Genomic DNA, 27,910 nt, shown 5'->3' on the forward strand with positions numbered 1-27,910 from the left:
ACACACACACACACACACACACACACACACACACACACACTGGGCTCTTTTCCTAGTATTCCAGGCTCTGTTGTCGACCAGCTGTGTAACACTGGGCAAACCCTTCACCCCCATGTACCTCAGTTTCCTCATCAAATAAAAGCATTGAACAGGATCAATGGTTTCTGAACTGTCCCATGGAGTGCTAGGATTCCAAGAAGTTTTAGTGGCATGGGTAGAGTGGGGTGGGGGGAGAAGGGATGGGGGTGAGCCACGGGGTGTGATTAGAGAGTGTGGTGGGGGTGAGGAGCTCTAGATCCAAAGCCACCTATTTAACGGAATATCTCCTCTCTCTTATAGAAATCCTTGTAACATTACATTTCTAAAAACACCAAAAGCGAGCAAAAAAACGCAACTCGTTTGATAACCCCCGGGGTGATACAGATGACCTCTACAACCCCTTGGAAGCCTCACCCTCGAGTGACCACACTTATAGAAACTGGATTTTCCAAGGGATCTGCTAATACAGTGGACGTGGGTCTCACTTTTAGGACCCCATCGAGGGCCTCTGTTTATTTGATTCACTGTTGCACAAGTGCTGGAACAACTGGAAGAACGATTGTCATGCTGAATCAGTGCCAAGACTCTCAAAAATGGGGACGATTCACTGAAAGGTCACTGGGTGTTCTTACTCTTGCGTGGCACCTTTTTCCAAGACCCAGGAAGTTTTCCAAAACTCCTGCGTGCCAGTGCGAACAGGGCCCTTGCCTGTGAGTAGAAAGACACGGGCTCCACCACTGCGTGTTGTCAGGCTTTGGGTACCTTGAGTTATTGTCCTGGGCTCCATTTGTCTGTGGAATGGGAACGCTGCATGCAGGAAACCAACCTTGAGGGCCCTTTCAGCTCTAACAGTCCAGGATTTCAGAATCCTAAACCTTGGAGCCTGTTATCTGAACGATTCCCTGATCAACAGCATGTGCTCTCAGCCTCTCTCTGTCACAGACCAATGTTCAGTATATTAAGGGCTTTGAAGGCTGCTGACTGGAAGGATTGGGCAATGTGTGCTTTAGCCAAACTCGGAGTCCTACAAATGGCTCATTCTGAGCAGAAGGCTCAGGTCTAAATTACCAGCAGATCTTCAGACACACAACACTTTGTGGGGCGGTGTTCGGAGTAGAGAAACCGGGTGCCTAGGTGTAAACCCTTGCACCTCGTCTACAAATCCCCCTCAAGGTGGAAACAAGGAAAACCCAGCCAGAGCAGCCACGAAGTTGAGTCCAGGACGTCTCATACAGGTCTGAAATTTACGCACGCGCGGCTCTCCTCTGCCTGCTTTCTCCTCCCTCCTCCCACTCCCACAATTAAAAAAAAAATACATTTTTCCCCCTTTACCACAATTCTTTTGTTAAAAAAGAGAAAAAGACAGAAAGTTAAACCAAAGGGGTGACGACGTGAGCACTCACTGGGAGAGAGCGGCCAGGCTGCGTCTTCCCAACAATCCGGATCCCGCGAGCATGTCTGCAGCTGGAAGGGGCGGCGGGCGCTGGAGGTGCGGTCAGGGCGGGGGCCGAGCCCCCCGAGGTGCCATGTTCTCTGCGGCTGCAAGCCGCGCCTGCGGGATGCTCTTGGCCTCTCCCTTTGTGTTAACGCTTTGGTCTGTCCCTGTGACGAAAGTCTGGGCTTGTCCTCTGCCAAATCTACTCCTCCCTACCCTTCCCCTCCACATAGGATCATCAGAGAGCTGATTGTTATTTTTTACTGTAATCTCTCTAATAGAGGCCCCTTCCGTTTAGATGGTAAAGGACACCGATTGCGTGGAGAGTTCCAGCAGGTTGTTACCGGGTCGTAGGGGCCCGGATCCCCAGCAGCTTGCATGATGAAGACTTTTTATGATTAATTACCACATAATTCTTCCAAGGTAGAGAACTGGTCAAAGGAACAGACGCTGATCCACGTGCTCAGCCTTTTGGAAAAATAGTTTGATCGTGGTGGTATCACTTGTAGATGCAATTCATTTTTGAAGAGATCAACGGAAATCAGCCCACTGAAAAGTTTATCCGGGTGCAGTTCTCAGGCCCTCTTTCGGAGCTCTGTTCTCAATTAGCATTGGTGTAGGTGGCTTCCAAAGCAAACAGTTCCCACTGAGAAATCAAATCTGAGAAACTCCTCTTGTCCTCCCCTCCCCCGCCCCCTTTTTTTTTTTTACCCCAGGGAGAGATGCATGATATAAAAATGCAAAGCAATAGCAAAGGGAAGAAGAGAGACTGTCCAATCAGTGACAGCCTGGGTGATTGAGTGTTTGGTGCTCACGCCCCCCCCCCCCCATGAAATGAACGCCACAGCCTGCCAAAGAAAAAGCTACGGTTCTGCACCAGCAGCACCCTGGTGGTAATCTCATCAGCCAGGCAGGACAAGGGAGCCTGGTCAGCAACCATTTGGAAAGCAACCATATTCCAGCCCCCGAGGATGGAGGGGTGTTGACTCTATCTGGAGATGACACTCATCTCGGCCTGAGTTATGAATATGTTTCTTTATTTCTAGCTAGAAATGAACAGATTGGGGTTGGGGCCCCGAGCTGCTTATGGGACTGGCTTTCTATCAAATAACTCTGAACACCTCAGAGCTTCACAATGGAAGGTTAAGATGAATCTTTTGGTAAGTAGCAGGAGAAGCAATCAACTTCACACGTCGAGAGTCCCTTCAGAGAATGAAAAACATCTTGGAGAACTGCAGCTTCGTGTCACCAACAAGGACACAGAAGCAGAACATTTAAAAAATTGGCTCAATGTCATGGAGCAGAATTTCAGCAGCTCCAGTGTAAAGAAGCCTTGTTGGGTTAAATGCTCTCTTCACTCCAACTAACTAGGAAATTTTGGTTGTTTCCCTGCTTAAAAAAAGCTATGTTGTCATCAAAGCCATAATTTAGAGAGTAAATCTAGTTTAATGAATTTCAGAGTTAACTATTTCCATATATCATGATGTATATACATATTTACATGTCTTTTTCATTATATATATATATATATATATATATATATATATATAGTCACCCAACATATATTAACTATTTGAATGAAGTACATGAGACACTCATAAAAAGAGTGTGTCTACCTTAACAAAGAGGCCTTAATAACTGACTTGGCATGAGTTAATTGCTCGAGAGCTGAGATAGAAACATGCATTAAGGCATTTTGCTAGTCTCCTTCCTACCAAATTTTGCGCATTTAATTTTTTTCCCCTTCAAAAAATTCAGAGGCTCTCTGTAGCAGGCAGATTATGTTCCTCTCAAAGACCTTCATGTCCTAGTCCCCAGAATTTGTGCATAGGTTGCCTTACGTGGCAAAGGGGACTCTGAAGATGAGATTCAGTTAGAGGCATTGAGATGGAGAGATTATCCTGGGTTATTCAGATGTGCTCAAATCGACTCTTATGGGTCCTCAAAGTCAGAGAACCCTCTCCAGCTGTGGTCCGGTCCGAGGGAGACAAGACTATAGAACAATGGCCAGAGAGCTAAAATGTTGCTGGTCCTGAAGACACAGAAAGGGGCCCAGAGTCCAGGAATATGGCAGCCTCTAAAAGCTGGAAAGACAAGGAAATAGATTCTCTCCTCAAACCGCCAGAGAGAACCACAGCTCTGCCCACAGCTTGATTTTTACCTCATGTGTTAGACTTCTAACCTGTAGTATATAACAAGTTTGTGCTGTTTTAAGCCACCACGTTCGTGGCTATTTGTTACAGCAGCGATAGAAAATGAATACATTTGGTTATGGGACTCATTTGACCTTGGGAATACATTTTACTCCTGATTTCACCCTGATCTCCCCCACTCCAATTCGAAGGAGACAAACGTGGTTTGGGCATATTCAGAAGAAGCTCATATGATAAAGTAGCCTGGAAACAATTTCTGTGGTTCTTTCAGGACAGTTCGTTCTCTCTCTCTCTCTCTGCACATAACACACACATACACACGTGCACACACACACATACACACGCGCGCCCATGCACCTTACCATCCATAGAGGAGAGCAAGAATTTAGTAATCTTATGCTAATATGCTGGCATTCCTGTACTAAATGTATGCTATGCTAATAGCCAGCTGTATGAGCTATCCACCAAGCTATTTTCCTAGTTGTAAAGAGAAGGAGAGGGAAATTTTAGTTGGCCCCTTGTTATTAATGGAATACGTTTGGGAAGTAGTTGTCTGCCTTCAGTTGCTGATAGTAAAAGTCATGGGTGTCATCACTTACCCTACCTCGCAGGGTACTGATATGACAATAGGGAAGAGAACCGTGAGTTTGGGACCTGGTCAGACATCAGTGGGGAACAGAAAGAGCACAAAGGCCAACAAAAAGGAGAATGGATGCATTCAAGAGGCAGGAAGAGGAGTGAGTCAGGAGGGGAGAGCAGGCAGGGGTAGGCAACAGCTTCCAAAGAGCCCGCTGGGATGAGCTGGCTGGGGCTGCAGAGGCAAGGCGAGAGGAATTAGGAAAAACATACCGAAAGGGCATTTGCTAAGTGTTCTGTTTCTGCAGAGATTGACAGGCATATGTGCTTTTTCTGTGTAGCACAGACACGGGTCCTCAGAGTCCAACTTTGGAAACTAGTATCTCTGAGAACTGAGGTAACAGTCATTTATTGGCACCATGAACAACTGGGCCAATCATCCTTCAGCAAAGATAGTCGGTGTCACACCTGACACTGCAGGACTCTTCCGAGGGCCTATGGAAGGCTGGGCCACCCTCACATTACTCATAGCATCCTTCATTGCTGAATACTTTGTGTAAGTTTTCACCAGAGAGCTTCTGGGCTGGGAAGGTTTGAGGGTGGTCAGTGCAAGACAAAGGAATAGCTCCCACCACAGGGTGGTCCTTTATTAATAAAATATGATTAAAACAATAACTTGACTTCATGGAGGTAGGTGACGGGGCCACATGATCTATTCCAGACTTGAGTAGAACAGCTTCTACCTTGGAGCAATTCCTTGGGGAATAGAGAGATATGTGGGGAGCGCCCCTGGGTACTGCCCTAATGCACTTAATACACACACACACACACACACACACACACACACACACACACCCCACTACCTCCTACAGAAACTCAACCTAAACTCAAGGATAATCTCCTTACTTGACAGGCAACAATTCAAGTAATTTAAGGGGGATTTTTAAAAAAGGCCTTAAAGAAAAATGTTCTCATCAGGAAATGAACAGACTCTACACACTGAGAATGAGGCAAAAGATCTTGCCTGGACAGCTGCTGCTCCCCAAGGGGTGGACAGGCATGGGAGTGAAGGGGTTAACTGCATGTCTGCAGGCATGGCCTCTTTCTTTCTTTCCTCTGGCCCCTTAATAGTCTTCCCTCCACAGAGGATGACAGAGCACTCCCGCTACACACCCCCTCCCGCCCCGTGGCACTGGACACATTCACTTAAACTACATCGCTTCGTACTGTCCTGTGATATTGCTTCTCTAGTGGATCCTAAGAAACCGTCTCATGAAATCCTCCTCCCTTTATCCATCTCCCTTCGTAGAAGCGACGGACTCCTCTCTTTCCTCTGCTTTCTACCTCCTTTTCCTTCATGGCCTTCCCCATCTTCTCTGTTAACGTCTTTGTAGTTCCCACTGTGTGTCCCTTTAGTAATACGTGATGGGAGGTGGAGAGATGGATGTATGGGCTGCTATGGAAAGTCATTATGTATCCCTCCTCGTAACCGTCCAGGGCAGCCCTGTTCCTCACTGGAGTCCTTCGAACCTTTGCTGACACAGTTCTCTGTACTTCTCTTTGCCTGATCTTTCTCTCGGCCTGTGACATGTCTTAGGGCGCTTTCCTCTCTTATCTCCCCTGCAATGGTGGCCATGTAGTTTCGTCCCAGCATGTTCCGCCTTACACCCCTCCCTTAACACTATTTGAACATTTACTACAAGCAAGTCATCTAGTTAAGGGCTGTGGGGGATCCCGAGAGAAGATGGTCATACCCAAAGCGAGATTATGACACGTATACGGAACTTTCCATATAAGGTAGAAAGTAAACCATCCTCTGAGAGCAGTAGCGCGAAGGTATGATACTTCAAAGGTGACATCCTGTGATCAAATTCCCAGGTTTAATCACTCTTATGCTCAGTTTATTCTGTGATTGAACTAGATTTCCTGTTGCTGAAACAGAAATCCACTTATCTCCATTACGGCCACAGGTATTGAATCATCCTTGAGCCTCATCTTTTCTAGGCTAGATGCCAACGTCTAGTTTCTATTCTTTTATGATCAGCCTGAAATATAACAACTCTTCAAATGAGAAACCCAAATCGGACATACTGAAGGCTTGACCAAGGCTGAACGTGCCTGGATGAAGCCCCAGTGCTGCCTGCCATGTTCCTGTTAACACATCCGAACATCATTTTCACATTGACGACGACAGCATCGCTTACTTTTGTGCTACATCCAGAGTTTCTTCCTTTTTTTTTCTTCTCCAGATTTGTTGCTTAGTCAGTCTATTGCCAACATTTACCCGTAAAGCTATTTTCGTTGTTATTATTTGCCCTTAATACAGAGAACTTCATAGTGTTTTCAGAGGCCCATTTTTCAACTCTTCTGGGATACTCTGTATTGCATTTGTCTTGTCTAAGGTCTTGATACCATAAATGGAAAATTGAGGGACACAAAACCTGAGTTCAAAAAGGGAGAAAGAAATCTTTCAAAGAGCCCCTCCCTGAATGTCAATACCTGGGCAGTCTAATTATCTATTTGTGGCAGCACAAAGTTCAAGGTCGTAGATTGCATCAGTACTGTGTTTGGATATTTCTGTCTCCGTCACTAGGCTGTGAGCGCCTTGCGGAGGGGGATTATGTCTCACTGCTCTTTGTGACCGTCTCTTACCCCTGTTAGCACAGTCCCTGGCACGGAGTAGGCTTTCTGTAATATGTGCTGCATAAATGAATTAATGGCTTCATGCAAACAATGGCTTTGCCCAACTTAACTGATTTTTTTTCTGGAACTGAAATGGGAGGATCAGTGATATGAAGGGTAGCCTGGCCTCATGGTTCACTGTGCCCAGACTTGGAATTCAGATACACCTGTATCTGAATGTGTGACTGAGTGGAGGGGTCGGCCTAGGGAGATGGCTTGTGTGGGGCTGGGAAGCTGTTTGCTATCCCGTGCCCCGGCTATCCCCTAGCCCAGCCCCATCACCGCAGGTCTGTGCCCTGAGGAAAGGTGGGCTGCAGGGAAGCGGAGGCCGTTTCTGCGAGGTGTTCGCTGGGTCTAGGCCAAGCCTTGGTGCCCAGGTGACCGAGAGTAACAGAGCAGAGGACAGGGTCATTATTCCTACTTCTGTACAGAGCACAGCATGGTTTTGGAATTTTGGAGGACTGACGGGAATGCGTGGCCACTTTGGAATCTTGAAAGGTTGTATCACAAGGGCATGAGACAGCATCTTTGACACGGAGGCCCGGGGTTAGATGGGCCCCACGGCAGTGGCCGTAGAGGGTCCTGTGCAAATGACAGAAAGGGGCCAGGGCCTCCCTGGGGTAGGAGCAAGCAGCAAGAAGCCATGGGAGCTTGCCCATGGTGGTAGAGTGTACCACTCATGAGCTTGTGTGAGATGGACTTTCAGAAGCTATCAGAGAGGATTTTTTTTTTCTTTTTTGAAATCAAAGTTGTGGTAGCAATCCTGAAGATGCTAGTAGCATTAAGAATTATATTATTTGTGTGAATTAGATTCTATCTACTTCCATAGGCAGATTCTGATTGAGGATACATGGGTGACAGTTATAAGGTTTCTGTACCTTTTCAAAATTACATTTTTAACCTGAAACCTTTTAGACAAACTAAAAAGAATAAGGAAACTATGACAAACACCTGTGTGCTCACCATCCAGCTAAAGAAATAAAACTTGCAAAGTAACCGGGCCCCATGCGTTCTTCTCGAATAACATTTTCTCCCTGTCCACCTGGAGGTAGCTAGTCTCCTGAATCCGTTTGTGTCCAGTCCAGTTTCTTGTGAGCTAGTCCTTTGAACACGTCTTCCCTTCCTCTCCCCGCTCCATGTCTGGTCCCACCCCAGTGGGTTCACCATCAATGCCACCATACTGTGTATTTGGTTCTAGGATGAAACAGGATGGGAGTGTGGGAGTGAGGCATCCTTTCACTCGCCTTGATGCTTCTGTGTGTTTCACGGTGAAATACCGGTTCCCTGATCATGAATATTACTGTTCAGCTAAAAGGAGGGCATTTTTTCCCACCCAAGGCCAAACCTTGAGTTCCAGCATTCCTTTGCTAATTCTTCCCCTTAAGCATTTCCTGACTTCTAGTTACATCCCCCACTGGCATTCTAACACACATCCTCCATCAGTACAATACACCCTAACATTTATCTAAAGGGAAATCTTATTCAGTTAAAAAATTAATGGCATCTGCCACCATTTGCCCGGCATTTCCTGAAGCTTTCTGCCTTTACCCAACAAAGCTATTCCTTTTCCTTTTGCCTAGAACCCTTTGCATCTCTGAATTCCACTGATTCTTTAAGAACCAGTGTCTGGCCCCACCTCTGTGAAGTCTTCCTAGGTTTGATGGTATTTCTCTGTAATTTATCATCTTAGGAGGACAGATGAGAAAGTTTGATTCCACTCTTGTTTGCATGCGTTTGAGAAACAGTTCTGTTGTCATGGATGAGTCAGCAACCCCCGGCTAACTTTCTGTAAGGCTCCCCATTTCTGTTTAAAATCCTTTGCAACAATTGTTTAGGTAAACTGTCTAAGCTCTTTTTAAAATCTAGGGTTTTTAACCAGCTAGACTATTTTCTTTTCCTGGAGTGAAAAATTGCTATATTAAAAGGACCTTGTCTCTAACTCCCATCTGCCCTCCAGTTTGAAATACATCTTTAAAACATATTATCCTGGTTCTGGTCTCAATGAAAATATTAATATATACCTTATACAATTTTAGGAAAAAAGTGTGTACATGAAGGATATGATTTCTAACCACAGGAAACTGAATCTACACCTTTACGATGTATTTTAGAATATAGATTATAGATTTAGATATAGATTATAGATTTAGATATAGATTATAGATTTAGATTTAGATTATAGACTTAGATATAGATTATAGATTTAGATATAGATTATAGATTTAGAATATAGAATATAGATACTACAATTAAACTGTGATGGAAATTAAGAAACTACCATAGGGACTCTAAGAATATAATTCTAGTGCAGGGGAAAAGGTAAAATCTTCAGAGGGGAAAAAAAGTAAAAGAAATGAACAAAAAAGTAAATAAGAGAAAGGAAATCTTCAGAGGAAGCACGTTAGTTTATTAGCCATGGAATTCTCGGTGTGTACCACTCTTGTTCAAGGTATCTAAATATTTCCACAACTATAAATTTATCTTCTGGTGTCCACTATATGCATCTGGATATTAAATTTACACATGATTTTATAGCTGGAATCAAATCCAGGTGTTTTTTCCAGTGACGCTATATAATGTTTTAAAAAATATTGATTTCTTCTTTTGGTAGGTCAGACCCAGATTAAAGCATATATTGGTTCCTATTGCTAAAGAAAGAGTCCATTACGTGTTTTGGCTACTTACATGTTTTAAATAAATTATATAATGACACTTTGTTAGGTACTGTCCTATTTTGTAATTAACAGATCACATGAGTCAATATATCTATCTACAGATAGAAAGAGACAGCTAGATTCACAATCTTATTTATTCATTGTTTGTATGTACATACCTTTTCTCACTAAAGTAAATTATAACATTTTTGTTGGCTGGGATATTTCCTAACACCTCTTTTGTACCCGATACAGTCTAGAATAGTGTTAGGCATAGAGCAGATGCTCAATGAATACCTGTCATTTGTTCTCTAGGTTGAAAACGGATAACAATGGCGCAGAGATGTTGAATCAAGGCAAGTTGGATGGTCCTCCCAGAGGCTCCCATGGAGTGACCTTTTTTTTTGAGTATTCATTACGGTATATGATCTAGAAACTCTGCTGCACCAGGAATTGGATCTTGGGCATTCTCAGAGTTGACAGGTCTCAGGGAGACTGGCTCACAGACTCACAAGAGACTGATGCGTATATCAGAATGCCAATTAATACCAGTTAATTGAGAGAGAACGGATGACCTCCCTCTTCAGTGCCTGGAGAGCTTTCATTTCCCACCCAGGCAACCGCCATTCCCCCAGCCGGAATGTCAGGAAAACTCGCAGTCACGAGACACTGCTTCATGAGTGTGGAGTCAGAGCAAGGGGGAGTGATGTCATGAGGAGTAAGTATCTCACCTAAGCCAAGGGGAGAGGTGAGGAAATATCTCCCTCAGTGGAGAGAATACTTATCAGGTCACAAGACTGAACAAACGCTAAGATGCAAGGTCTATCTCATTTGGACATGCCTGCATGTCCACTGCCAGCCCTAGTCTTGCCATTCATGCAGACCTCGTCTACCGGCCCATTCTTCCTTCAGGCTTACTAATACCATAGATGATCTGGACTGAATGTTTGTGTCCCCCCCAAATTTCACAGGTTGAAATCCTATCCCCTCAATGTGATGGTTTTAGAGTGGGGCCTTTGGGGGGTGATTGGGTCATGAAGGTGGAGCCCCCATGAATGGGGTTAGTGTCCTTATAAGAAGAAATACGAGAGAGCTTTCTTCTCTTTCTCTCCCTCTCTCTTCACCATGTGAGGATACAACAAGAAGGCAGCCAACGGCAAACCAGGAAGTGGGCCCTCTAGAGACATTGGATGTGTCAGCACCTTGATCTTGGATTTCCCAGTCTTCAGAACTATAAGAAATAAATGTTTCTTGTTTAAGCCACCTGACTAAGACAATAGATTGCAGTTAGACTCTACTTGCTTATATCTGGAAGCCCTAATACAATTTGACACTTATGTGTTGAATTTGTTCAAAATGTCCTTTGGTAGAATTCTTGGGTGCTTTTATGGTGGCAGCTTGAGATGAGGCTGGAAATAGACTAGGACAAAGCCTTTTCAGCTTTACGGTGCTGTTTTACATTGAAGTTATTGAGCAATGAAATCAAGCAATTATTAGGATCAAGGCAGGAAAAGCAAATGGAGCTCTTTTTTTGCTAATTAATTTATAGAATAGAACCAGGCAGGTTTTTTAGTGGAAAGATTTAATTTAAAAAATCAGTTTTGTTTTTCTTATTTAAAAGCCAAAAGCCATCTGGAAAGCTTTTTCCTTTTAAGACCTCATGAAGACAACAAAGAAAATAAAATAGATGATACTTATACAAACAGTAGCAGACGGTCACTTCTATTTTGAAAGCCAAAGGTGTGCAATACGCATTCAGCTTTCTAGAATATGCTGCAAGGGAGAGGGGGTTGATGTAATCTGAGATTCTCCTAGGTATTTTAGAATTCAGAGTCTTTCTAGGATAACATCAAATTATCTTTCCTTCTGACTCTTTCCCAGTGGGTGTAAGGATTAAAAATTAAGTTAAAAATCAAAAGCTACAATTCTGAAGCTATTTTATAGTGCTTCTAAGTCTATGTATTTTGGGTGTTCCAGTTCACTAACTTTACTTTAATTACAAACTTTTATGGTAACAAATTAACCAAAGGGTATACTTTTATAATTAAGAAACGCAATGCCTAATGTAGAACGTGTATATCATAGTCAGTGGTAACGGGATTAATCTGCTTCTTAATTTAGAGTTTTGACTAACAATTGTTTATAAATACTCCCCCTCTTTCTTCTAAACAGCACTTTTTGAGGTGCGTGAACTCTTTATAAAAACAAAAAATGCAGGGCCGGCCGAGTGGCTCAGCTGGTTAAGAGCTCGCTCAAGAGTTTGAGCTCTGAGCAACAGCGGTTCGATGCCCGGCCCAAGCTGAGCAGCCGCTGAGCTGCCAACAGGTAGCAGGATGGCTCAGCTAAAAAAAAAAAAAATGCTCTACTTCACTGTAAAGCAATCAAACCTCCCATATCTTTGTGAAAAAATCTTAGGTTCTAATATATTTCTTTATTGTTTTTTTTTATTTTTCTTGGTTCATCACTACACTCCAATACTAGAAAGCAATCCACTATATGGAGCTTAAATTTGAGACCCAGCTTGTATGTTAAATACTCTATTTCAGAAAGAGTGTTGATCAGTACTGGCCTGAGGTTGATTCTACCGCTCATCTACTTCTGCCCATCCTCCTAGGATTAACTGAAGTTTACTCCTCCAGACGGCAAACTTGGTCTTTCATTAGAGAAATTTTCGATGATACAGTTTTTTCACTGTTGGACTCCTGAGAGGTTGGTACAACCCTGTAATTTGATGATTATCTGGTCTTACAATGCAGGTGCTAACTGCAAACAACCCTAAGGGCTTGAGTATTGGAGCAAATAGGCCAATTGAAGGGAATTGACTTACTTATTCATACCATTTGCTTTCATGATGTAATTAAATAAGCATAATGGTCAAAATGATATGATATGGAAGTATAATTATCCTTAATAATCAGAGAAATACATGAGATGAGTTTCTTCATATCTCTAGAGAAAAAGATATGGAGTCAGAATTCCCATATCTCTACAGGGGAGTGATGGAATCCCAAGGAAGCTGTGAATGGCGTCAGCACAGGGGGAATACCACAACAGTCACTAACATTTCTGCCTCCCCATAAATAGCTTAGCAAAGACAGCAGCCATGTCCCACCTTGGTACACAGATAGGAATTGAAGTATCTATTTGTTCCTTCATTCATTCAACGTATTTCTTTCGGGAAGTAAAACTGAATAAGATGTTGTTTATGATTTAGAGTTGCTATCAGTTTGGTGGGGAAAACAGACATGTGAACAAATAAACATATACAATAGGCGATAATAATTAACATACATAAAAAATGCTAAGGGAGACCGAAGGAGGGACATCTGTCACTTTGACGGGGGACCTCTGGGAAGGTGCTTTCTAGAGGGTGACTGCTGAACTGGGTCTTCAAGATGAGTAAGAGGTCACCAGTTATAAGAGATTCAGCGGGGTCTAGGCAATGCTGTGAAAGCACATGGACTCACTCGACCCTAACCCTAACCCTAACCAAATTAAATGCAAAACCAGACAAGTAAATGACCAACAACAGCAAGGCTTAATTCTAATCGGGATAAAGCCATCATTTTAAATCTTTTGAATTTTCTCCTCAATTCACAACTACAGGAAACGAAGAGATAAAATGATTTTGCCTCTAATCTGTAGTTGAGGTCCTAAGGTCCCTCTAGGGTGACAGGCTCTGGGGAGAGTGACAGGGAACATTTTATAGCATTTTTTGTGTCTGATTTTTAAAAGCCTAGAATGCCTGAGGGCCAGTCAGGTGGCATAAGACAGAGCAAGATGTGTGAAAATTCCTTTGAAACACAGTATAGGATCAGAATGAAACTTGCAACTCCATGCAGAGTTAGACAGAAGTGAATCTGATTTAAATGAATTGTACAGGCACCTCTCCATGATAAACATATGTCATGTGCACCACCCTTGACACTTTTGATGGCATTCATCCATATCTCATTTAGTTTTCTCAGCCACCCTGAGACGTGTCAGTTCTGTTTTACAGGCGAGGGAGCCCAGAGCTGTTAACCCTTCATCCACTGTCCTCTTTCTTGCATCCTCAACCTAAAAGGTACTTTCTTTTGCAGAGTTAGAGGCAGCTGTATGGGTTGGGCACAGCATAATGCAGAGGGCAAAGCACCAGGAATTGGAGAAAATGACAAGGTTTCCAGATTTAACCCTGCCACTGACTGTGTGTGCGTGGACGTGTTACCTTGCAAGTTTCGGTCCAATGATTTGGCTTAATTTCTGACCATATAACCCAACAGGATACCAGAATCTGTCTCCTAGAAGTAATTCTGCACTTGAAGCAGAGTTCTCATGAGAGACCAACTCCTTCCTGAAGGGTATGCCTCCCCATTCAGCTCTGCCATAGCTCTGACAAACGCTGCAATGAGATAGAATTTATGCTCATGTGCCGATGATATGAGGCACATAGGCATGAAAGGAGTAGGAATTTCCATCCTGCCTCGGTCTCGAGTTTTACAAATACTTCATCCCCTTCAGTTCATAAACCACGGAGCTTCTGTAGCAATGATATTCCCTACGTAGCCAGGATATACGCTGAAGCTGGCTCAGAAAAACATACATTTGGAATGCTTGGCTCTCATGGTCAGGTAAGCAGAGCTAAAGGCACTCAAAAGGGGAGTAATGGGGAAAAAGGGCATCCCAGACAGCAACACTCTGTATATCATCACTTTTGCCCAAGGCCCCTGAACAGTAGCTTCTCATTGTATTCATCAATAAAGGAGAAAGCGAGAAGAAATATTAGGTCCTCCTAAGTGGGCCCCCACTTAAAAAAAAAAAAGATCAAGAATTATACAACAGTATTGATTAGAGAAACAGAAGGACTGCTCAAGGAAGAAGTGGGCAGACGTATGCGTCTCTGTGGTTGCAGCAGTGCCTGGGGAAAGATACAGTGTAATTATACCTGCTGAGGATGCTTGTTTTCAAAGCAGCGTGATAACCCATCCTGCTCATCTGTTGGGTCACTTCCTATTCAGTTATTTCCCACATTAGTCTCTTAAGTGGCCCAGAAAGAGCTGCCAACAGTGCAAGGTTTTCTGTGGGAATCAAAAAATGGATCGGCTGCTGTTTTTCTAAGTAAGCAGAGTGGAGCTACCAGCTCCAGAAAGAAAGGACTCTTTCACTACCTAGTGGCTGGTGCCAGCTCTGGGAGCGATCAGGCTTTCATTTGGAGAGCCGCTAAGTATGCAAAATTCCCATCGGACAGTAAGACCCAGGTTCGCCTTAGGCAAATAAAAAAAGCACACATTGAGCTATCTTCTGGAACCGATCAGTTGGTTTCCTAAATGGGACAGGAAAATGGAAGCCAGTGAAGATGTGACACAGGATAGTCCGTGTCACCCACAGTGGAAAATATGAACATCGAAAGAATTTCCTATTCTAAACAATGTGCAGTTTAAAATACACTCTCCGGAGACTCTTCTGAATGTACAGGCTTATGGCAGCTATTTATAGCGGCCAATGTGTACTTTACCAAAATTTTTATTCCAACAAAGGATCTGTATGTGAGGTAGGGAGTCATTAAAATGGAAAATAAACTCTCACATTTTCACTGAGTCCACTGGCACTAATCTCAGAGCTCGCTAACGTAGACTAGCTAGCAGGAAGGAAGGTCAGTACAAATTATGAAATATTTGAAAAGAAATTCAGCTTTGAAAATATGTTCAGTCTACCTGGTGACTTCCGCCGAGCTAACAAAACATTAGAAACTTGTTTAAAAGTTGCATAAATAAAAATGATTTGTAATGAGCACGTTAGGCTTTTAAATGTAAGCGAGTATTTCCAAAATTCTCTTAAGAGTTTTAAAAAATTGGACTCTCAAGTGTTTAAAAACTAAGACATGGAATGTAGCTTACATATTTCACATATTAATCAGATCCTTTATTTATAAATAGTTCCAAGTTATGCTTTTCTACGGTCCCAGAATAAACGATAAGAATTCAAAAATGGAGGAATCTGAATTCATGAAGATTTCTGATAGACTAAAAACTGGTTTTCCAGCTACTGATACATGTTGCTTATTAGAAGGCAAACTAGTAAAAAGAACCAATTTGATTCACAAAGTATGCACATTATTCCTCTTTAACCTCACTCACAGATGAGCAGAAACCTACTTATCCAGCCACTAAATCATTCCAACATGGTCATATTTTACGCCCAGCGGTACTTTCTTATAACACTGTTAAGGACCTTTGGAGAAGTAAAGATCAAGAACTTGCCTAGAAGATTTCAAGGCGATTGAGATCGATTTCCCTTGACTAAGAATTCATAAGAGTCTGTAATCATTCCTGTCTGCCATTCCCGTCTGGTGAAATGGTGGCTACAAATGCAGATCTCTTCTAGCTGGTTGGTCAGTGAGAAAAGTGATGGACAGGATAGATATAATCAACGCACACATTTGACAGCCTTCATTCCATTTTTGTTTGATTGTGATGAGAAGCCCTTCCTCGTAGAGACTTCTTTGTTTGCAATACTTCTCCAAGCTTCCCTGCTTTAGGCATCAGAAGGACTCCTTTGGTCCTATGTATTTACAAAGATAAGCTTCTTGTCCTCTCAGGAAACAGAGCACTCTCATTAACACCTTCACCTGAGTCTGGAGAGAAGCTTGAGAAAGCCCTCGATCTCAGGGTCCCAGAAAAACTATCACCTAAAATTGATATTCTCTGATTTAGAATTTCATTTTAAAATAAATGAATTATTCAGGATACTAGTGACCTCTGTGGATGGAGAGGCAAATGGATAGATAGGACTGGAGAGGGGTCTGCAGGGAGCTTCAGTAGCTTTGGAAAGGTTCTACTTCTTAAGCTGAGTGGTATGTTTACAGGGCCTGCATTATAACGACTTATAACTTCTGTATACATTACATAATATTATTTTGTATGTATCAGCTTTTCCATTATCAGAATGAAAAAAATCACTAATTTAGACTAAAATGACTAAAGATCATTTTGTAAAAATTAGGCACATAACTTTACATTATTAGTATAGTATTTATATATACAGAAGGTGCCAACAAAATGTGTACACATTTTAAGAAAGGGAAAACCTGTATTAAAATTACACTGATGGTAACCACTTTGAGCACCTCTTATAATTGCAAAAGTAAATGTGACTTATATTCATCTTTCGTTATTGGTAAATATTGAGTATTACAATTTTCCTTTCTTAAAAAGTGTATACATTTTTGGGGCACCCTCTGTATTGTTGAGAGGCTTTTGGTTACTGCTTTAGTGGTGCTGACACCCTAATTTTGTAATATGAAAAAAGAAACCATAATTTCACAAAGTAAAAAAGAAAATCTACTTGAAATATATGATTAATTAAATATATAAATTATTGAGATAAAGACCTTGAAATGTTAGATACCAGGCTATCCTGTATTTTTATCTTGATTTCAAATCAGTAGGGAAAATGAGACAAGACTCTTAAAAATAAGGAGATAATGTTTTCAGTATGGAGACTTCATTCATATCCATAATTCTCCCATCACTTTCAAGGTAGCTGCTCAAACAGATTTGAAACAAAATAGAGATTAGACACCCAACTGTCTGAAGACATGGAGACTGTGCACATGTTTAGTGGTTTAGAAATCCCAGAAGGTAACTTTCATGAAGCTGAGTTTCTTAGGAGATGACCCCGTAGAGGGCCTTTCTGATAGCTCCTTCCTTACCTATCCTCTAGCCAGGCAAAAAAGAGCAACAACAGGTAACATTTACTGACCTATCAATCATCTACCTATCTGTCTGTCTATCTGCCTATCTATCATCTATCTATCTATCATCTATCTATCTATCTATCTATCTATCTATCTATCTATCTATCTATCTATCTCTCTCTCTATCTCTCTCTCTATCTCTCTATTTCTAGTGCTTTATAATCTATATGAAACCTTATGAGGAAGAACTGCTGTAACGGCCCTTTTCCTGATGAGGAAATAGACTTATAGAGGCTAGGTAGAATTATCCTTGATAACCTCACCAGGACTCAAACCCAAGTCTGCGTGATCCTGCTTTCTGGAAGGCATGTGTGTGCACCCCACTCCAATCTACCCCATCCTCCCAAAAGACTACAGCGATAAAGGTGAAACACGCAATCCTCTCTAAGGAGTCAAATCAGTTCTTATCCCTAACATATTGAGAGAGACACATCCTTTGATGAGTTTGAATTGCTAAGTTGAAACTGGTAAGGACAGAGAAATTCTACATAATGACTTAGTATAATAATTAAGCTTTGATCAAAGAAATCTTGCCAAGGCCAAATAAAAGACTTCCAAAATTGATGGCAAATAGGGGTCTATTTGCAAAATCACCACTGTTATTTTTCCTTCTTGACTCATGGCAAAGTTTGATTCCCAGTTCCTACCAGTTAACTGTTTTCACCCTGCCTATCCACATATCTTTCTTTGCTTTTCGTTTTACTCACTGAGAAGTAATCTGACCTAATCTCCTTTTATTTAGAAATATTGTCCATAAACAGTTTTTAAAAAAAATTCCACATGCAGTACACTGTAGTACACACTCTTTTCCCTAAAGCATGCTCTGTTTTCCTAATCATAGCCATGGCGTTTTTTTACAGACAGCTCCATTCATTCAGGGAGCTGCCGGGTGCAGGCAGACTCTGCCTCAGCTTAGCTCAGTAATCTTGAGGAGTTCAGCATCCTTAGACTTAAGTTTCTTCATATGTAAAATGAGGCTTTTAAAATGTATTAGGTCAGGGATTCTTGGCCCATAGTTCATGGGCCCCCAGGAGGTCTGTGGATGGAGGTCCATGACGCCACTGAAAATAAGTGCCAAGTTTTGTGGGTGCATGTGTGCATTTTTCTTGGAGGAGTCTTCAGCTTTCATCAGAGACTCAAAGTAGTGTGTGGTCCAAAATGAAAAAGTAGCATTCCACTGCAGAAAATTATCTATAAGGCCATTAACAGCCTTAAGCTTTTGTGAGTGACGATGTGAGTAGCCCGTGTCCTAATGGTGAATACAGTCTTACTGAGAAGACTTCAGAGAAAAGCCAAGAACATGTATGCCAACAGCCTTCTTTGGCTTGAGGGGAAAAACTTGATCGTCTCTGTTTCTATTTTTCTGTGAAATGGGAATAACATGAGAGATTTGTTCGAGGGCAAACAAAACAATGACTGTAGCTACACATGTAAGCAATTTACCTGAATGAGCATAAAGAACAGTTCAATTAGGCCCAATAGCCTCATTTAGTCTGTTGTCATATAACTGCCTAAAATGATTTTTTCCCCCTTGTTAGGGAGTGATTTTGGCATCGTAGAGATGATGAACCTTCAGCCAAGACAGCCGATGAAAAATTCCATGGATCAATTTGTTTTAGTGGAAAGGTTTTGAGGTTTGGGACGGGCAAACGAGATTGCACTCCCTAACTATATGAAGTTGGACATGTTCCTTAACCTTTCAGGCCTGCAGATTCGTCAACTGTAAAATAGAGATAATAATATTCATGTCTGCTGTGCACTGAATGTGTGCATCCCCCCAAAATGCATACGTTAAAACCTGATCCCGAACGTGATGGTATTAGGAGGCGGGGCCTTTGGGAGGTGATCAGATCATGAGGGTGAAGCCCTCATGAATGAGATAAGTGCCTTTTATAAAAGAGACCCAAGGGAGCACCCTTGCATCTCAGCCATTTGAGGACAATGAGAAGACGGCTGTCTACGAACCAGGAAGTGGACCCTCAACAGATACTGAGTCTGTTGGCACCTTGTTCTTGAACTTCCCAGCTTTCAGAACTGTGAAAAATACATTTCTGTTGTTCATAAGCCACTCAGTCTATGGAATTCTGTTATAGCAGCCTGAATAGACCAAGGTAAGGTCACAGGGTTGTTTGAACAATTAAATGATATAAGGTGATAATTAAATGCATCACCTCGCTTGGCACTTGGCTGATGCTAAACAAATATGGTTCCTTTTAATTTTAACACTAGATGAAAATTTTGGCTGATACTTTTTTCCACTTAAGAACCACTTTTTTTGCTGCATTGTGCTCTTCAGGTAAAATTCTGAGTTATGTTTATATACTACATTTAAAATAAAAGACATATCATTGATGAATTAGAAAATAAACCACATGGCTAAATAATATGTGATTTTTGAAATCCTCATATAGCAATTATATTTGTGTGGTAGACCTAGATGTGATCAAAAGATTGAATTCTTTCCCAACCTCAATAGAATCATCTTAGCATGTGTCAAGATTGGTATAAGAAAGAAATTTTGCAGTAAGGATGCAGCACATTATAATGACTGAACTGAGAGAAGAATAAAAATTCCATCTCAGTAAAATATTATTTTGTACCAAAGGCCTGACAAAACATGAATATGATTTTAATCAAAACATATAATGTTTGCTGAGCATATCTATGTGCATCATCATGCTAATTTCTCTCCATGGGTTAACTATCTTAATCTTTACAATGACCTTGTGAAGTAGAATAATTATCCCCATTTTTATACATAAAGATATAGAAGCAAGAAATGTTTAAGTAACTTGTCACAAGGTCACCCAGCTAAGTAGTTGTCAAAATCAGGATTCGAAGCCAGGTCTGTCAGATTTTGTCACCATACACAACACATCATTCTTCCTTTCCTTAGGTGACTGGAGATTGATAAATTATAAGTGTCGCATATACAGGCTGTAAAGAAAAATTCACTGCTATTTTAAACTGTAAGTGTATTGACTCATATATGCCAATTTTTTTTTCCAGCTAAGAATGAAGTTATGGGTCAACATGTGAAGTCCTTAAGAATCTAGATTGTCAATTTTTATTGAACAAGTGTCACTCTGGGGGAGGTCCTGGACTCTTGATGCTCCGCTGGTCACCACAGGACCAGAGGAATTGTTAGGTTAGTGGAAATGGGTCTGATGGGAAGTTTTGAGCAAATTTAGCTACTCTAATAATTTAGACAGTTTCAAAGAAATACTTAACTTCCTAATAGAAAATAATTTTCTGATTACAGAAAAGCAAAAAAAAAATTACATTTGAAAAGATTCTGATTTAAAGCTTCAAGATCACAGTGCTAAGCATTGTAAATAAAAGTGTTTGTGTATGCGCACACACGTGTTATATAATCCCTCGCCACGCTATTAAATCACGTAAAAAAGTTTCAGTGATAAGAGTTCTGGGAGATGACAACTTAGACCCAATGGATTTTTAAAAATTGTTTGTTTGTTTAGTGTAGTAAAAATATTTACTTTCAAGTGTCTAATCATCAGTATTTCAGAGGCCCATAAAAATGTATGAACGATGACAACAGCAAGCGTGTTTTCATTCCTTTTATTTATGTCTATGGGCCTCTGAATCTGATAACACAACTTTACAATGGGGGCCTTTCTTCTGCTCAGAAAGAGGAACTCATATTGGGTGTGGAAGGCATGAGCTGGGAATGGAATGAGTTCCTGTCTTGAAAAGTGAGAGAGCTGCTTGTTGTGAAAGCCATCCCAACACCGGGAAAAGTAGTATGTCTGACTAAAGATCTCTTCATGGATAAAACATCCCTGCGGGTTGCTCAGCGGATACACCAAAGCTCAAAATCCTTTTGGCCAAATGTAAAAGAAGAGCTTGACTTGAACTGGTGTCACCTCTTCTAGCTGAGACAACGCAATCCTTCCTCAGACCCTGTGGCTGAACCCACCCACCCCAAACTCTTCACTCAATAGCAAATCCCTGCTTTTACAGCTTCCTGTGGTTCTTGTATCCTCTGAGAAGTATAGAAAGAAAACCTTCAGACTTTTATTTTGTTTTGTTTTAGGGTAAACAGAAAATGGGCCTGCAATTCTTTTTGTGTTATGTAGAGAATCAAATTAGGTAATAGTAATAATCAATAATGACGTATATTGAATCCCACTCAACAAAGAATAGTAATAATTAGATACGTAATCATTATCCAATAAACATTAGATGATTAGTACTTTCATATATTATCTCTTTATATCCCCACAAAACTCTTATGAGGTAGATTAGATGGATGCTATTATTTACCCCATTTTACAGACGAGGAAGCAAAAGGTTAGAAAGATTGATTGACCTGTAAGGTCATGTAGTTAATAAGTGCCTCATGCCACCTACAGCCCATGCCCTTAACTGCTAAGCTTTGCCACCTCCCACCATCATGCCTCTTGGTGCTCCTTCAATTGTAGAGAACATACATGTTCTATTCAGAGACACCTACTTGGTGCTGTGATCAATCCATCTTTGCCAGATACACGTAAAAGGCATAGCATTGTTTTGTACTCTTTGAATGGGAAGAGAGCTGGATTTGACCCCTTTAGAAATGTACCCCTTCCCCTACCAGATGTATGTTATTCCCCGAGGATACAAAAGCACGCGTAGAGTGGATGGATTAGGTGTATGGATAGGAGGAGATATGAAAACAAGTGCATCACGTGTTGAGGAAGGTGATGGGAAAATACATGAAGATGCACTGAGAAATACAGAGACAAAGGCAGAGAGGGATTGAAATAAAACACAGAAGCAGAAAGAAAAGCAGAATATACCTATTATATTTTTCTTCCCATGAGACAGGTGAAGAATAATAAACAGTAAAACAAATTCTTCACTTTTTTGAAATAGGTAATTGATTCAACAATACAGTCTAATTTGAGATGTGTACAAATAGTATTATTTTGCCTAGAAACAATGCATTTAGGATTTTTACTGATTATCTGCTCAAGGCACTCTGCCTACTGAAAATTTTTTCTATCTTTTTTGGTCAAGATTGCTCTAAGTTACTAATCCACGTAGGATAGGACCTTGGTGACTATTGGGACACTGCCTGGACTGGTGACCACTCAACCCTATGGTTCAGGAGAGTACCTGCATTTTATAGATATTCAATACGTTTTTTTGATGACCTAATGAACTATGTCTTACCAATCTAAAGACCTTATCTCAAGGACTCAGTGGGAAAGCTAAATTCAGAGTTAACAGTAAAAAGATGCACAGGCTAAGGGGTAGGACAAAGACCAGAGGATGTTTCGATTAACTAGGTTCACAGTTTAGGTTATGCAAAGCTAGATGATTTGAAATGGACTGGACTACAGCCCTCAGAATGAGGTGTGGACATAGCAGTCTCATTTACTCACCAGCCACGATGTGGTGAGTAAATGCCAGTCCCAAGCATATGAAAGCCAGTGTGGCACAAAGTGTATGGTTCACTCTCTTTAAATAACCTTTTAAAAGATTTATATCTGAGGACTAAAATGTCTAAGAATCTAGCTTATTTTAATTTGTGGTTATAACATCGGGAGAGTAGACAAGTATTAACTTATTTATCATTGCAAAGTAGAAGTGCACCTACTAGTCTAACTCAATAAAAACTAATTAAAATGAGAGAGTATTTTTATTTGGAAAACCTTTGTGAGTAAGAAATGGAAAATCAACAGACTTTTTCTTCCCCCATGTAGTCTACAGAGGTCCAGCATACAAAGGGCATATGCCTTCTTTGATAAGTATCAATGAATATCAGGGTACATACTATGTTTGAAGATGTAAAAGTGTCATTTCTTGATCATCACTTGGTTTTATACAGGTTGAAAAGCATTAAGCACACTCTTCCCAATTCTGTCATTCCATTGGTCTGTTGTCAGGGATCAGCATAGAGCTTGGAGCACAGTAGATGCCCAATAAAAATTTGATGAGTGAGTGAGTAAGTCAGTCAGTCAGTGAACCTGCAGCTCTGAGCTTTGGGGCCACTCTATTTTTGCTAATTTACTTCACCACCAGATCGTTCTTGATTTCTCTAAATCCAAAGGAAAGCTAGGTCTTCTCAAGTACAACGTGTAGAGTCATAGAATCACATTAAATAAAGTAATATATGATGATTGTAAAAAAAAAATTAGACAATACCAAAAGCAAAAGGAAAATAAAAATTATCAGCAATCCCCCAAAGAAAACACTGACTCTTGCTACTGATGAGGAAGCCAAGGTCTGAAGCTAAAGGAAAAGGGACTTGCCCAAGGTCTTAAATGCCCTTTATCTTTAGATTCAAACCACAATTTTAGGCGGTCCTTGATTTCTGGTTCTGGCCATCTGTTTCCTGTACACACCCTGAACTTTCCCATCAAAGTTGGCTGGACCATAAGGCCTGACCTTCACTATTCTCATAAATGATCGGATTTTACAAAATCCTAAAGGGTAAACATGGACTTACTTATCAGACTCCAGAAAAACAGAACTAGGAGGGTCACCTTGAAACATGAAAAGGTAAACTTAGTATAAAAATAAGGAAGTCCTTAAGGACTTCTCTCAAAGAAGAAAGAAAGGAAAGAAATTAGATGGAATATAATACCTCAAAAGAATTAATACAGACAGAAATGTAAGTTAAGCAAGGTTAGGATATATTTATATAAATTTATTTTAGGTTGTTAAGGGTAACTAACTAAGCTTCATTGAGTATGTTCCTTTTAAGGTTGACCTAATCTCAAGGACTCAGGAAGACAGGAAGACATATCCTTTCACATAAAGGAACAAACAAACAAAAAACTTGGAAGGAACGAACCATGCAGCTGTGTTGAAAATGCTTAGGCAAAATCCCGGTTCTAAAGAAACCTGGTCTATTCATTCTCATTACAGTATGGCGCTATCCACAGCAAGTTAGTTCTACCATTCATCTCATTTCATATTGACTCCCTTTTCTCCTTATCACATAGAAAGCAAAGAAGCTGAGGATGCTGATCTAGCCTGATGCCCAATTTCCTGTCCTCACTTCGAGTCCCTTTAGCCCCAGTTCTCTGGCTTGTTTTCTAACCCTGCTGTCGTTTGGTTTCCTAGCTTACCATGAGGGGCATAAAGGCAGAAACCATGTCTGTTTATGCCTCACCACTATTATCTTTGTCCCTAACACAGACATTGAAACTGGGTTGATGCTTAATAAATACTTGTTGGGTAAAGATATTTTTGTGGACTTTAGGAGAACCTGAGGCCACATGACACATCACTGGAAAGAATGAGAGGTATGCGCCACTGGGCCTGGACACTACCTACATGGTTTCGATGACCACTGAACACGGGTGCCCCCAGAACTCTCCCTGGTTCTTCCTACCTCCTTGATTTTTTAATCTTCTTTGATCGTCTCCATTATGTCTTTATGACCTTTCACTGTCTCTACACATGCTTTCTTGGCACTATCATTACCGCCATCTTCAGCTTTTGTACTACTACTGTCATACTGAGCGTGCCCAGACTCACTGCTCTAATAATATTTGTCTTCCCCTTTCTGAACAAAGGTGGAAAATTTCTGTCTCCAAACGCCTGGTGGAAATCTCCGTTTGGCTGTGGTTTCCATCTGAAATAAACACCCCCTGCCATGCTCACCCAAGAATGGAATCCATCCCAGTTTCCCCACTTGGGACAATGCAGAGACCTTCTTTCCAGCTCCTCAGACTTACATTCTTTGGAATTATCTTTGAGTTTCTCCCTCTCCTGAAAAGTTAGCTAATTCTCTCTCTATAAAGACTCTCATGTTTGATCTTGACTTCCATATCGGTGGCCCTGACTCGGGCCCTCATGACTAACTCTTCCAGTGCTGACAGCTCCACATGTTAGTCCACTGTAGATAACTTTCTCCAACATGTTGCATCACCCATAGCTCCCCTGCTGAGTCTACTGCGTTTGATGTGAAATAGAAACACACAAGAGGTACACGTCCAACCCATTCTTCCCCAAGCACTCAACACACTTCTTGCACCAGGGTTCTTATTGCCACCTCTGGGCTTCTGGTGCTGGGATGCCCTCACCTACATGGCTTCTCGTTTTACTCTCCATCACCACCATCACTTCCTCCATGGCTTAGCACGTCCAAGGAGCTTTTCCTAGCTAGTTTCATCACAGGATAAGGCCTGCCTTTCCTTATCTTGGAATTAATGTTTAGTTCTGGCTATATTGCTATGTAACTTCTTACTTGTTTAGCTAATGATAATGGTTAAAAATAAAATAAAATAAAATGAAATAAAATAGTAACAACTACCATTTATGGAGGCCTACTATGTGCCAGCTACTGATCTAGGCCATTTATGAAGTTCAATAATCTTCACAACAACCACACAAACTATGTAGATATTAGGCCTATTTTATAAATAAGGCAACTGTGCCTTAGACAGAAGTCACTTGCTCATGGCCACACACAGCTCATAAGTGACGGAGCTGGGATTTGAACTCACAGAGCCAGGGTACTACCCATGGTGTCACGCGTGTTTGTGAATAGACATTCTGTGAATGCCAGCTGACTGAACACGTTAATCAAAGGCAGTAATTTTCACTGTTTCTTTTGCATTCTCCATACAAATACATAGAGCCTATGGCCCAAAGTACTGTTTTTCTGATAGGTGTCAGTTTCCAGTTTTCTACTACAGAATCGCTAAGGGATTACCTACCTTACTACCGTAACCTTTTCATTTGTGCGCTGGAATTACTGTGAGGCGACATTGATTTGATTTTAAGATCATTGTGTTTAACAGTTTCCTTCCAGTGAATGCCTACTCTGCTTTCTCGAAAGAATGTCGGATTTAAGCTTCATTAAATGCCACTGTCATTTGCTCTGAGGCCTAGCATTTTAAAACACGGATTTATGCCCGTGCTTCCTATGTCATGGCTTTATTTCCCCAACCTGCCCTTGAATCAGCACAACAGAGGGCTCCCACAACAAACGGCTTCAAACTAGACTCAGAATCTCCACAGCTATTACCCATAATACTATACGAATTACTGGATTTGCATGCTTTCCTGATAAGAATAAAAATGTGTCCCAAGATCCTTCTGGGACTTATTGCTTTTACTTTTTTAGATGAAAGACTCCCATCTCCTAACTGGTTTCAAATATTCAATATTAGTCATTTTCATATAACTGCTTTTTCAACTTTTATCCACACAATGCCCCTGTCATTTAAAATTCCCAAGTTGAAAGTCACCGAATAAATGCAACTATTTGACTGTGTGTTGTTTTGTTGTTTTTTTTCTCTTAAGGCAAAATTTAGAGTCCTAACAGGAAAATGTTCCCTAACTACTTTTGCAAAAACATTTGGCCCTTCAAAGGGGTGATCTTTGAGGCCTGAAACCCACATTGTTAACAACAGAAGACAAATACTTTTCCACTGAGATCCTTACCTTTCTGCTTCTAAGCGCATCTCTTCCCTCTTTTGCCTCCTGAGTTCTCTGCGACGTTCAAAATCATCCATGGTGTGGTTTCAGGTTGGGGAGACCAGAGGATGTCTGGATCTATAGGGGAGAACACAGACGCAATATCATTGATGAGTGGGAGCTATTACCTCCCACTATGTCTTCATCCCTCGTTTTTTTCTGCACTCTTACAAAAAAACACCTTAGAACACTGGTGAAGTAGCCAGCGATCAATTTTTGACTCCCAAGCCAAGTCCTTGATGTGTTATATTCAATTCAGTCTCATTCATGAAATGATCAGAGACAAATAAGCAAAACCCCAGGATTACAGTTTAAAAGAAAATAAAGACCTCAGGAGACAGACAGAGAGGTTTAGAAGACTAGATATATTGCTGGGATCACTTAAGAGCTATCGAAAGGTTTTGTTCTTTGTCACTTGCTGAACCATAGACAAAAGTTATGAAATGGTGAACAAAGAATGAGGAAAAAGAAAACAAGAGTGAAAAAAAGAGAAGAGGCAAGGAATGGAATAGGTAGGAACTAAGAGAAAAGTAAAAGTGAGAGAAATGAAATCATCCAAGTATCCAGGCATCATTTGCATCTTCTAAAAGAATATTAATATCAGGAGGACAATAAAGATCGCAGCAATAATACCAGGAGTAAACCTAACGCAGCAGCATTTTAAAAAGCAATTACATTGTTAGGATCAAGCTGTTTTCAGAGCTTAAACGTCCCGGCTCATTGTAACCCAACCATTTTATCCTTTCCTACCTCCTTCGTGGTAGTTTTGAATCCCAGAAAGATCTTCCCTTTCCAGCTTTTCAACTGAAGAGTCCGCTTCCCCTGTGTTTCTGTGCCATGGAGTCAAGAATTCCAGAATTCCCCTGCAGCCCCCAAACCCAAAATGACTAGCAGAAAAGGGGAAGCGGACTCTTTTTGTCCTTGCTTTGTTTACAGAGCTGTCAGTGGTTAGTTAAACTCGGCCTGGAATCTGGCATTTAAGGCCTGGTGGAAGATTGTTTCCTGTGTGGAGGGAGGCCTCCACTTCCTCTGCAATCCTAGACTCTCTGCTGCGCTCAGATCACAAAAAAATATTTTCCAGCCCTTTCTGTGCACAGGAGACAAGCCATTTGCTCTGCGGAAGACAACAAGGGGCCGTGTAAAACCTAAAGCCACCCCCAAACGCATCTTTGTTGGAGGGAACAAAAAGCAAAACGCA

The 27,910-nt window shown here is 41.2% G+C and overlaps 1 protein-coding gene and 1 long non-coding RNA gene across 10 annotated transcripts in view; one reads left to right on the top strand and one right to left on the bottom strand.

Annotated features, from left to right (window-relative positions):
* The window catches only part of CALD1 (caldesmon 1), a 220,033-nt gene that overhangs the window by 66,900 nt on the left and 125,223 nt on the right, over window positions 1–27,910 (bottom strand). For 7 of the 8 annotated variants that reach the window (XM_019654802.1, XM_019654800.1, XM_019654804.1 and 4 more), the window contains one exon: window positions 26,680–26,790. In XM_019654802.1, the coding sequence (XP_019510347.1) occupies window positions 26,680–26,750 (71 nt within the window). In that variant the 5' untranslated portion in view covers window positions 26,751–26,790. Of the gene's footprint in view, window positions 1–26,679; window positions 26,791–27,462; window positions 27,711–27,910 lie in introns of those variants that run through there. The other variant, XM_019654803.1, reaches the window with a different exon arrangement.
* Window positions 1,050–19,535, top strand: LOC109389365 (uncharacterized). Of its 2 annotated transcripts, XR_002125382.1 has the most exons (4): window positions 1,050–1,274; window positions 9,855–10,257; window positions 12,154–12,248; window positions 18,813–19,535. It is a non-coding gene; the product is annotated as an uncharacterized LOC109389365 (long non-coding RNA). The 2 variants fall into 2 exon arrangements; XR_002125383.1 differs by lacking the exons at window positions 12,154–12,248; window positions 18,813–19,535 and adding an exon at window positions 10,672–10,712.

This window comes from Hipposideros armiger, unplaced genomic scaffold (genome assembly GCF_001890085.2).
Source record: "Hipposideros armiger isolate ML-2016 unplaced genomic scaffold, ASM189008v1 scaffold_231, whole genome shotgun sequence".
Lineage (NCBI taxonomy): Eukaryota > Metazoa > Chordata > Mammalia > Chiroptera > Hipposideridae > Hipposideros > Hipposideros armiger.